General features: G+C 44.2%; 1 protein-coding gene across 3 annotated transcripts in view; it reads right to left on the bottom strand.

Annotated features, from left to right (window-relative positions):
• MLLT3 (MLLT3 super elongation complex subunit) overlaps positions 1-12,956 on the bottom strand; it is a 264,020-nt gene that overhangs the window by 24,229 nt on the left and 226,835 nt on the right. For all 3 annotated transcript variants that reach the window (XM_054727310.1, XM_008145039.3, XM_008145040.3), the window contains exon 6: positions 199-274. In XM_054727310.1, coding sequence (XP_054583285.1) covers positions 199-274 — 76 coding nt within the window. The remainder of the gene's footprint in view (positions 1-198; positions 275-12,956) is intronic.

Below are 12,956 nucleotides of genomic sequence, written 5' to 3'. Positions count from 1 at the left end.
TGGAGAAAGGGGAATTTCTGGAGGCTGGCCTCATACATCAGAACAATACTCAAGTGCATTCCTAGGGGAAATAAATACGACTACATAAAAGCCAAGTTATCATTCAAATAATAAAACAGTAGAAAATAGGCCATAAATCAACTCATTAAGATGTTTTATGAGAAAAATGTCTCTTGTTTGCCTGGGAGATGCTGATACCTTGTTGCCTCGTCTGGGACGGCGTGAAGCTGGAGCTGGAGCTGGAGCTGGAACTGGCAGGACTGGGCTGTTCAGACTTTAAAGAAGAGAAAGGCATCATCAATATATTTATGGGACACTACATATCTAGTATTGAAAATAATATTGTTGCTCAAAAATATTGTGTTCTGCAAAAACAGCCCGACGCTGCACAAGGAAAGTGACAACACATTGCGTTGTATGTCAAATACACTAATCCAGGAGAATCGGGTGTTCTTTCATTTTGACCACCATATTTTACTAGATGCAGCAACAAGAATATAAGCTCCAGGATAAAGAGATAAACACCTGGACATTACATGAGGAAAGAACCTGGCTTTGATTTCACTCCTATGTTTACTACTATCCAGATCTCTTTCTAAAAGATACCCTTTCTGCAATGTTTGATTGACTCATCTGGTTAAAACATAGTGGTAATGAGGCCAAGGTCATTAGTTCAATCACATTATGAGCCAGTTAATTTCACTCTGGTCCAAGGCCATGACCCAAGCCTAACCCCATTCATCCACAGTTCACAAACGGAGGCCAGTGTTCAGAAGGAGACCTGGCCAAGTCCCACCAATGAGTCAGGGGGGAAATGTTGCCACTACTTAAGAAAAGAAAACAACCCTTTAATTCCACACAGCCTGTTGATGCAGGGAAAGCGCATCAAACACAAACCTCATTCTTTCACTCTTAGTGAATTCTCCTCATCCTTTAATATCAGAACAAGGGCCACATCCTCCTTGATCCACCCAATTAACTCTGAGTTCTCTTCCTTCTCCACCCCCACTGGAAATATGGACCATTTCTGTGCTCATCAGATATGCTGCAGGATTATGCTACTTCTGATGTGTGTCATTTCTCTCCAGTAGATTGCCAGCACTTGAAAAATTTGGGGTGGGCGTTTTGTCCTGTGCTTCTTCTTAATCCCTCATACTCAGCGTAATGTATTGCATATAGCAAGCACTCTGTATCTGTGACTGAAAGCAGCGTATGTCAGTAAGGATGGGAAGAGCAAATGCATGTTCAGAATTATGTAAAGAAACTGATCAAACCATCAACACATTGAAGGCCAAATTTATTTTAAAATAACTTAATAAGGTTGATAAATTTGGTTGTGTGGGCTATTTACATCCTGTTTCTAATGTTCTCACAGTCTCCACTTCATACTCGGGTTATTTCAGAAATATTGGAGGTCTTCTCATATAGAAGAGACATCTTCTTATACTTTGCTCTATAATAGGTGCCCAAGTTTATCAACGCCACATGGAAAACAAATTAAGAGCACAATCAGAAGCCATTAAATGAGGCTGAAAATCTCAGTTCTGTTTATATGGCAGTTTCTCACCACTTATTTTTCTCATCTCCCCTCCCGACACTGAACCCCCACCCCCTCCGCTCCAAGCAACACCAAGCTCACAGACTGGGACACAAGGAAGCACTTTCAGGCATTCCTAACGCACACTTCACATCCTCGGGCTGGATGGGAAAACAGGTGTCAGCAATCTACCACTCACTCTGCAGGAAAAGAGCCAGACAGGATCTCTAATGAGCAGCAGGCGGCCCACCAACCCTTCACCACGGCAAGATTTCCTTGATGTTTGCAGTACAATGTCCTGCACGTTGCTGTTTGCAGCCCACAGAGAAGCGCTGGTTTACAAGTACACAGGCCTGTGCGAGGCACCCTTCGTTTCTGGTGAGTGGCTCTTCCACTGTGAGGCATCACGGAGCGTTACACAACTGAAAGGGCGTCCGGTTAGCGTTTATGTGCAATGGCCAGCTGCAAAACATTTCTCCCTCGGTCTGCACGGCACTCCTTTTCCTCGCCAAGCTGCTCTTTTCAGCCATGAAAAGTGTCTGCAAACGGTATTATTTTTTTGATAGCTCTGGAAACCATTTGGGCGCCAAGAAAGAGGTTTCCTTCGAGGGAAGGGAGAGAGCTGATTCCCCATCCTGTCTGAAGAGCACACGTTGCACGGGACTTAAAGGAGCCGTTCTACCAGAGCTGTGTTCTAGGAGTGACGCTAATGAGCATAGCAAGAGAGGATGGTGGCCATCTCTCCAACTACCCCACGCTAAACGTGAACTATCTGTCTCCAGCATCATGGCCATGCCAGAACCAAACCTGCAGGCAGCCTTCTTTTAGCTTCTTAACCATCAACAAGGTTAATAATTTCACAGTTGCTAACCATTAGAAAACTGACAAAGAGTAAAAAACATAATACGACAGGGGGAAAAAAAAGGCTTTTTAAATTCAACGTTTTCCATTAACACTCTGCCTCATCCACAAAGCACTGGAGGAGGTTTATAGCAGAAGACACATGTTAAACAATGAGACGATTAAAGTAGAAAGCTTAATACCACAGAAGTGGATAGAGAAGGATAGGATGTTGATTGGTAAACAGCAAATGTCCCGGAAGCTTTCTGCAACCAGGATAAGGACTCGTGAAATGTTGGTGCTGAGGAGACCTTTGATGGAAGAAGTGATTCTCTTCCAGGGGCACTGAATCATCTGCCAGACTTGTTAGCCTGCAGAACCCCACCCCAGAGCTTCGTTTAAAAGTCTGAGATGGGGGTGAGAACCCGGAGTTCTCACAAGTTCCCAGGTGATGCTGATGCTGCTGTTCTGTGGACCAAGCAGACTTGAGAGAATACTGATCAAGGACCTAGAGACTCATAGCCACGAATATGCGTCAGAATCAGGTGGAGGGATTCTGTACATCAAGAGATTCTGATTCAATAGGTTTGGTGTGGGGGTCCAGGCATGTTTATATTTTAAAAGCTTAAAAGTGATATGAAAAATCCACATTGAACACCATTCATACTAGGTTAATCACAATTTTTTTTCTAAAGGCAAAACAAAATGTTTTTGAATATATCTTCAAGTTAACATGGCATAAAAGAAAAAAAAGCACCATGAGAAAAATTGGAAACATTGATTTATCCAGAGATAGCATCCCTGCATACTCTTCAAAGCGTTTTGCAAGAAAGCACCTTGACAGAATACAGCTAACACTCAACAAAAACGTTTATAAAGCATGTACAAGCATGTCCTGGTGGACAGACTTCAAACTAGCCTGAGAGACCAGGAGAGAATTCAACAAGATGTTAACTGCTCCAAAAAGCCATTCTGCTACTAGATGAGGCTGACACAGTCTTACATTTGATCAGTCCAACAAAACAGAGCTGTAGCTCACTTACATCTGTATTTTATTTTGTAAAAATCAGATTTACCCTCCAAAAACACAAATTCAGGATGGTTATATAAACTAGGAGAGGTTATTGGCTTTACAAAATCCTATATAATAAAAGCCTAATATGCAAATTGTCCCCTCGACCGAAAGTTTGAATAGGAGTTCGACCGCTCGCTATGATGTGCGCTGACCACCAGGGGGCGGTGCAGAACATGGTGGGCGTCGGCGACACTGTGCTGGCAGCAGGCAGCAGTGGAGGCGCTGCTGGCCCCAATGGGCCCCAACGAGAGTAGGACCGTGGCGGGATGGTGAAGCAGGTAAGTGGGCGGTGCCAGGCCAAAGCAGGTGTGAGTGGAGCCCGATCGCCCCACCGATCACCCTGCAGATGGTGACCAGCAGTGGCGGCAGGGGTGGGGCCACTGCCCAGCTCCCAGATGCTGAGGGAGTCAGGTGGGGCCCAATGACTCAGGCGGACAGGGGCACATGAGGGCCCGGGGACCCAGGTGCTGCCCAGGGCCCAGAGGTCAGCTGGGACCTGCCCTTCCACACCAGACGCTCACGCTTCGCTCGCCGGCCAGGCCTAGGGACCGCTCCTGTGCACAAATTTCGTACACCTAATTTGATACATGCTTTTGGAATATCAAAATTCTCCCCAATAAGAAAAATGTTTTGTATCTTCTTGCTGATACCCTAAAGCCATGGTAGGCAAACTGTGGCTCGCGAGCCACATGCAGCTCTTTGGCCCCTTGAGTGTGGCTCTTCCACAAAATACTACGGCCTGGGTGAGTCTATTTTGAAGAAGTGATGTTAAAAGAAGTTTAAGTTTAAAAAATTGGGCTCTCAAAAGAAATTTCAATCGTTGTACTGTTGATATTTGGCTCTGTTGACTAATGAGTTTGCCGACCACGGACCTAAAGCATATGCACAGCTGACCTTCGGAGTAATCAAACACTAGGCATGAAGTTTCTTGAGAGGTGTGCCCAAGTGATAAAAGTATAGGCTTAAGGATTTCAAGTTCTATAGCTTGCTGGTACGTTTTGGGGAAGACTGCTCATCTAGAAGTGTTACATTGATATTATAAAGTAAAACTCCTAGCCCACTGCTGTTATAATAACTAATCAACCTTTGGTTGCTACTATTATTTACAATAGATCCAACTCCTCTGTGGACTAAACCAAGATAAATCTTTACTACCAAAACAATGGGCCTACCAAGATTTGCAATGCAATCTTCAACATTAAGTGGCTATGCAAAATCATTTTGTAATGGATTTTCTACGGAGGATTACTTTTGTCCAACACAAGTAAGAAAAACCACATGTTTACAACTCCTAAAAGTTAAGTGCTTCAAAGAGAACACCTGTCAAGGTAGGTCATGTGAGAAGGCTTGTAAAAAGCATGTTCCAAACACTGGAAGCAGACTTCCTCCTCAGGTAATCAGAAGATAAAAGTTGTTTCTTCTTGTCTAATAAGCAACTATATTTATGAACACAATTTCAACTTGATCTTTAAACCAATCAAAATTAAAAAGGGGAGGGGGAGAGAACAATATACACCTTTCATCAGAGGAAAGAGGAGACTATAGTATAACCAGTAAAACAGAAATTATTTTAGACACATTGCTCCATTTCTTTCATAAAATTTATACCTAGTTTAGGGAAAAATACAATAAAGATTATATTTTCTGGAGAGAACCAAGATGGCGGCAAAGTTAAACAAATAAACTGCGCCGCGCACAACAATTTCAAAAATACAACTAAGGGACAAAGCGTCTACCACCCAGAACCACGGGAAAGCTGGCTGAATGGTAGATTTACAACTAAGAAGGAAAAAGAAAGAACAAACGCAGAGGGGCTGAGATACAGAGGCGCGTGAATCGGGCTGGTGGCGGGTGATGGGATGCGCGGCTTTTTTCCAACCCGTAGGGAGATAAGCTCCGGATCACTCTGAAATCCAGTTTCTGGGGACGCGCGGGAGACCCAGACACCTACAGGGAGAAGCTGGACTCTCGGCCATCGTGTCGGAAAGTGAGAGTGACTTTCTTGCAGAGGTGCGCCCAGCAATCAGTGTTTACTGCGCTGGAGCACGGGACACAGGGACTTGGAAACGTGGGAAGGAAGAAAAGGCAGAAAAGGCAGACTTGCAGCCATTGCTGTTTGCCACGCCCTAGCCTAGTGACGCCCTGAGACCCCGCCCCGCCCTGAGACCCGCCCCGCCCCGCCCCGCCCTGAGACCTGCCCCGCAAAATTCTACAAACCCGCCCAGGCTCCAAACAGCAAATGGCCTGCCCTGTGGCAGCTTAACCAGATGAACTGCAGTTCCAGTCAGACTGCTCCAAAACCACTCAAGCAAAGAGGAGAAAACTGCAGTTTTTGCTGTAACTCCTGCTGAGTGGCCTCAGACAGTAGCTGACCTGCACCCCATTGGAGACCCAGAAACGAGGGCATCTAGTGGTCGGTGTGAGATGACACCAGATTTCAACCACTCGCATAAGGGACACATTCAAGAGGCAGACTCAGTGAGCATCAAAACCCTACTGGAACAAGTCCCAGCCCATAAACGTGTCTCCTGCACAGCAACTCCTCCTTTATAGATACAGAGGGTCCTCACAGCCAATTGACCTGGAGGACAATTCCTCCCAGTGATACCAACAACTATCAAGACTTAACTACACAAAGGAGGACCAAGATGGAGGCATAGGGCAGATGCCTGATTGTTGCCTACCACAACAATTTTGAAACTACAACTGGAAAACAGAGCAGACACCATCCAGAACCACTGGAGGGCTGGCTGAGCAGATGCTCTACAACTAGAATAAAAGAGAGGGGGACGCGGGATGACGCTGATGCCAGTGAGCCAAAGATCACACTTTAAGAACTACGGCTCAGGCGACACAATGGCGGCCTGGAACGTGCTCGGCGCAGTTCCCCCGGCGGTCTCCGGCTGAGGAGACGGCTCCACTCGCTGCCGAGCATGGACAGATGAGCCCCTGGGAGATATGGGGTGGGAGACTCCGCGCTTGCTGACCTCCGAGTCCTTTGAGAATCTCAGCGCCCCGGAAGTGGCCAGGTGCGCACGCCCGGCGACCGGCCACCACTGCAGACCCGAGCGCCGTCGCAGCGACCTCGGACCAGCCCGCCGCCGCGCACCAGGCGCACCGGAGCTTCGCCGAGCCCGCCGCCCAATGAATTCCGCGGCAGCTGCCCCGGAGCTTTGAGAAAATGGCTGAAGGAATTGCTGAGAGGGAATTGACTGACAGGAATTGGGATCAAGAAGACGAAGCCCCACTGGGTCCCGGGTCCGGGTGAGGCCGCACGCCCCTGGGTCTGGGCGAGGCTGGGACCCGGGTCAGGGTGAGGCTGAGTCCCGGGTCCGGGTGAGGCCGCGTGCCCCTGGGTCCGGGAGAGGCCACGCGCCCCTGGGTACGGGTGAGGCTGGGTCCCGGGCCTGGGTGAGGCCTCACGCCCCCGGGTCTGGGTGAGGCCGTGTGCCCCTGGGTCCGGGTGAAGCCATGCGCCCCTGGGACCGGGTGAGGCCACGTGCCCCCAGGTCCGGGTGAGGCTGTGCGCCCCTGGGTCCAGGTGAGGCCACACGCCCCTAGGTCCGGGTGAAGCTGGATCCCGGGTCCGGGTGAGGCCGCGCGCCCCTGGGTCTGGGTGATGCTGGGTCCCGGGTCTGGGTGAGGCCGCGCCCCTGGGTCCGGGAGAGGCCACCCGCCCCTAGGTCCGGGTGAGGCTGGGTCCCGGGCCCGGGTGAGGCCATGAGCCCCTGGGTCCGGGAGAGGCCACGCGTCCCTGGGTCTGGGTGAGGCTGAGTCCCGGGCCCGGGTGAGGCCGCATGCCCCCGGGTCCGGGTGAGGCTGGATCCTGGGTCTGGGTGAGGCCGCGCGCCCCTGGGTCCAGGTGAGGCCGCGCCCCTGGGTCCGGGCGAGACCAAACCAGAGGGAGTCGGACCTGCATTACCACCATTTGTCCACCATCCAGTACTGAAAAGTCAGTGCTGACATGTACACATAAGGAACTGGTGGACATTCAAATTGGGTCTCAAAAGATCTGTTGGTCCAGAAAGAAACTCACTACAGACTGATTCATTTGCCTGTTAGCATAACTATTATTGCTCGTCTCACATTCGGTTCTTATAAGTATATTTCTAGTAACACATGATCTCACTCATCTAGGGGAAATGATGAACATCATACACTGATGAATAAGAACAGACCCAGAAACAAGGAGGCATCGACCGGACTGTCGGGCCTCAGAGGGAGGGTAGGGAAGGGTGGGGGTAGGGGGGAGAGATCAACCAAAGGACTTGTGTGCATGCATACGAGCCTAACCAATGGTTAAGGACAACAGGGGGGTGGGGGCATCCGTGGGGAGGGGTGTGGGATGGGAATGGGGGCATGAGGACAAATATGTGACACCTTAATCAATAAAGAAATTTAAAAAAAAAAGATTATCTTTTCTTTGCACAAATATTCAGAGAGACTGTGCTAAGTAAGAGTACTACTCAAAGAAGAAAACACCAATATAATACACTTTATTTACTTTTCTGTTCAATTTTCATGAGTGACTGAAGTACTAGGTTCTGTCAGTTTAGTCTTTCCTTCATTAAAACTTATAATCGGACACTTTGTTTTTGCCTAGCATAAAAAAAAAAAACCACTGGTAATGGAGGGATGAGGACACATATGTAATACCTTAATCAATAAAAAAATTAAAAAAAAAAGAAAACACTGGTGCAGCCACTATGGAAAACAGTATGGAGTTTCTTACAAAAAAAAAAAAATTAAAAATGGAACTCCCACTTGACCCAGGAATCCCACTTCTAGGAATATATCCCAAGAAATCAGAAACACCAATCAGAAAGGATATATGCACCCCTAAGTTCATAGCAGCACAATTTACCATAGCTAAGATTTGGAAACAGCCTAAGTGCCCATCAGCAGATGAGTGGATTAAAAAACTGTGGTACATCTACACAATGGAATACTACACTGAGGTAAAAAAGAAGGAATTCCTACCATTTACAACAGCATGGATGGAACTGGAGAGCATTATGCTAAGTGAAATAAGTCAGTCAGAGAAAGATAAATATCACATGATCTCACTCATTTGTGGAATATAATGAACAGCATAAACTGATGAACAAAAACAGATCCAGAGACATAGAAGCATCCAACAGACAGTCCAACCGCAGAGGGAAGTCGGGGGGGTGTGGGGGGAAGACAGGTAAGACAACAACCAAAGAACTTGTATGCATGCATATAAGCATAACCAATGGACACAGATAGTAGGGGGGTGAGGGCATATGCTGGGGGGTGGGAATGGCTGGGGTGAGGTCAATGGAGGAAAAAGGAGACATATGTAATACTTCAAACAATAAAGAATTTAAATTAAAAAAAAGACACTTTAAGGACTGATAGATGTTAACTAAACTTATTGTGGCAATCATTTCACAACATACACATGTATCAAATCACTGTTATAACCTTAACGAATATACGTCAATTATATCTCAATAAAAGTGAAAAAAAAGACTACCTCATTTAATTTCTCTTCTATAAAAAACTTTTATAACCCAACTCAACTTTAAAATATACAATTAATTGTAAAGAAAAAGGACATATAACATCCATTCTAAGCAATTGTGGGGAAAATGTTCTTCATATTAATGCATTCTGCTTACCGATTTCCATTAATAGGTAATGTATTGTGAGAACTATGTCAATAAAAGGTTAAGGTCAAAGTTAAGCAAACAAACAAGTATTGAAAAGTTATAAAATAGCACTTAGGTTAAATTAATCTGAAAAGATTGACGCAAGAGTGAATTGTCAAAAGGCTGGAAAGAAGAGAACTTTTATTTCCATTTGGTTTTACATTAATAATTGCTTCAAAATAGATATGCTAAAAGCACAAAACTTTATTATATATAAAGGTGTATGAAAAAAAGATTGGACAAACATCTGTCAATAACTATAACCTCCTAAGGTATCTTTGTGTAGCTCTATCATATCCCTTATTTCATTTGTTCTACCATGAGCAAGGAAAGTGTTATGGACTGAATGTGTCCTTCCAAAATTCGTATTTTGAAGTCTTTACCTCCGTGTGATGGTATTTGGAGATTGGGCCTTTGGAAGGTAATTAGGTTTATATGAGGTCATGAAGGTAGGGCCATCAGGATGGGATTCGTGCTCTTAATTAGAAGAGACACCAGAGAGCTTGCTCCCTCTCTTGCCCTTCCCATGTGAAGACACAGTGAAAAGGCAGCCAGCTGTAACCCAAAAAAAGAGCCTTCACAGGGGAACCAAACCAGCCAGCACCCTGATCTTAGACTTCCCAGCCTTCAGCAATAAAAGAATTGAATCCTGTTGTTTATGCAACCCAGTCTGTGGTATTTTTTTTTTATAGCAGCCCAAGCTGACTAAGACAGCAGGATACACTTTTTTCTCCCCATTCTATTGATGAGGAAACTGAAGTACAAAAAGATGAAGTGATCAATGGGTAATATTTAGGTGGATTAGAACCAAGTTTTCTATCTTTTAATCCAGTGCTTTTTCTACTACAGCTATTAACTTTGAAAAAGTGCAGTTAATTTAAAGCAGTTCTGAACACACTAACAGTTATTTACAACACTAGAGTCAGGGAACAAAGTTTTCTATGTTACTGTGAAAGATGTACTGAATATCCCACCATCCATAATGGACATCTTCTGATGGGCACCCAAAGCAAACCAGTAGTAAAACAAAACCTCTCATCTTTAGGTCTGAATGTGTCTGTATCAAACGCTCCTAACATTTGTTCAGTCGATACTACAATGATCCTGGCTGCTCACCTCACTACTTTGATAGCTTTGTTTATAAAAGCAAGAAAGTTTCTCCTCTAAACTGTCCTAATCCTCTTGACTTTATTGGCACTGATCAAACCCATCAGGAACACACTGCAATCATCTATTTTATTTGCCTTCAAAGGCAATCTACTCTCTTTTCCCAATTCCTCTATATCATTCCCATAACCTCCAGAAACAAATAATGCTTTCAATAACCTGACAACAGCTCTTTCTTTGAAAGCAAGGTGAAACTGGGAAAAGGAAATGGCAACCTCCATTTCTGGGCAGTTACTTTAGTCTGTGGCCACAGGGAAGACTCTTCTTTCTTTGGCAAACCCTCTCCATTTGTAAGTATTATGACAAGTTGGATGAACTTGATGTTACATTAGAATTCTATTTAGCCTTTTGGGCCCTTAAATTACTAAAAGCTGTATTTATGAGCATCCTTCTCTGGTAACAGAGCAAGATCTTAAGAATTACCCTTGTCTACTGTTAGCAAAACAGGAAAGGTCCTTATATCTGTTATATTTTCAACTTACAGACAAAAACATTCTGGATGCTGAGATAATTGGCTTTATATTAAGGTGCCTCTGTTTTTACAAATTCGTTTGCTTTGCTATGGTTGTCATCTTCACTATTATTATTATTAAATGTCGTCATCATTTGTACCCATCATCCCTGTCTGAGAACATAAAATCCCATTAGGAAACGAAATGGCCTTGGGGAATAAGGACCTTTAAATCTTTCCATAAGACTTTTTTCCACACCTAGGGATGGCTATAATTTTCTTTTAGCGTCCTCCATTTTAACAGAAGAGCCTCAGTCTTTTATCTCTCATCACCAGTTGTTCTTTGAAGGCTGCTACTGACTATAGTGGTCAGGACATGTGATCTGTCAAAATATCCAGTTGTTGCAAGATAGTGTATGTGCCAGATGTATTCTAAAATCACTCTCTTGTTAAGAAGTTTAGGAATGAGAAATCATTTGGAAACAGACCACTTACAGTTGTACACCTATAAGCATGTTGCTATTCCTTGAGCAAAAAGACTGTGTGCGTAAAAGTTGAGTTTCACAACTGGCCATTAATGTGTTTTAAGGGTGGTGGATAGAGAAGGTAAAAAGTTACAAGTGAAAAGGTTTCAAGCTATAATGCTACATGAAAGAGAAATTGGGAAAAAAAGTTTCCTGTAGAATTTCTTCATAATTAACTGTTATTGAAACAGATCTGTGAACATCAAAACACCATTGCTCATCAGTTAACTATAAGGTCCTGAAACCACTGTCAGAACAACTATTCAGTTACTCATGAAATAACCCACCTGTGCAGACTACAAAAAGCCTGAAATAATGGAAAAGTATTATTGTATTTTCTCTATATAGGGTATCCCCCAAAAAGTACACACAATTTACAACTGATAGCTCACTTGATGTTTCTTTCTTTTCATATTTAACCTATTGAAATTAATAATTATTCAAAGTATGTATACATTTTGGGGGGACACTGTATAAGGGCAATATTAAATTGAACAAAATCCTAAAAAATACATTACTTGTGTTTATGCTCTGTTTTGGATTATAAAATTTTAAGTATTAAAGTACCTTAAATAGAACAAATTAAGGGTGTCATAAAGGTGATAATTAAAATGAACTAAAACATAGGTACACCTGAAAAGATCATCTTGACAAAATATTTAACTGCATTTCCTTATTAACTTTAGACCTTTTTTAAAAATGACTCACTTTAAAATGGTGATAGGACATTTGATTGACACCAATAGTATCTTTGTAGGCTTACGCAAATGTCAAGAAGCTTTATTAACTTTAATCGTTTGACAATCTCAGAGAATTTCCCCCCCATTAAATGTGAAGCTTAGATTTACTGTCACAGCAGCAGCAAGAGTTCTTCTCTTTTTTTTCTTTTTCTTTTTTTTTTTTTTTGTTAAGACCTTATTTCCCTGGTACTCTGACTTCCAAAATGACCAAAGGAAAAAAAAGCATTGATTTAAAACTGTCCAATCATCACCAGGTCAAAAAATGCAACATTTCTCATTATCAGTCTATAACATAAAGAGTGTCAATAGCTTCAAGGATATCCTATCTAATAAAAGAGTAATATGCAAATTGACCATCACTCCAACACACAAGATGGCTGCCCCCATGTGGACACAAGATGGCAGCCACAAGATGGCCAGCAGGTCAGGGCAGTTGGGAGGGACCAGGTCTGCAAGGGAGGGCAGTTGTGGGCAAACAGGCTGGCAAGGGAGCAGTTAGGCATCAATCAGGCTGGCAGGGGAGTGGTTAGGGGGTGATCAGGCTGGCAGGCAGAAGTGGTTAGGGGCAATCAGGAAGGCAGGCAGGCAAGCAGTTGGGAGCCAGCAGTCCTGGATGTGAGAGGAATGTCCGACTGCCCGTTTAGGCCCGATCCCGTAGGATTGGGCCTAAACGGGCAGTCGGACATCCCTGGAGGGGTCCCAGATTGGAGAGGGTGCAGGCTGGGCTGAGGGACACCCCCCCCCCTCTAGTTTCTTTATAAGCCTTCTATCTTACTAATTAGAATAACAGTCCATTTTCCAGACAACATACTTGAACCCTTTCTTCTAGATGAGGCCATTCAAAGTTACTTGGCTGTGGGTATAAAACAGCAATGTTCAACCTTTTTCATGTCATGACACATATACACTAATTACTAAAATTCTGTGGCAGAGTAAAAATATATACC

Source organism: Eptesicus fuscus, chromosome 15 (genome assembly GCF_027574615.1).
Source record: "Eptesicus fuscus isolate TK198812 chromosome 15, DD_ASM_mEF_20220401, whole genome shotgun sequence".
Taxonomy (NCBI): Eukaryota; Metazoa; Chordata; class Mammalia; order Chiroptera; family Vespertilionidae; genus Eptesicus; species Eptesicus fuscus.
The sequence above is the reverse complement of the archived record's forward strand: the minus strand, read 5'-3'. Positions and strand labels throughout refer to the sequence as shown.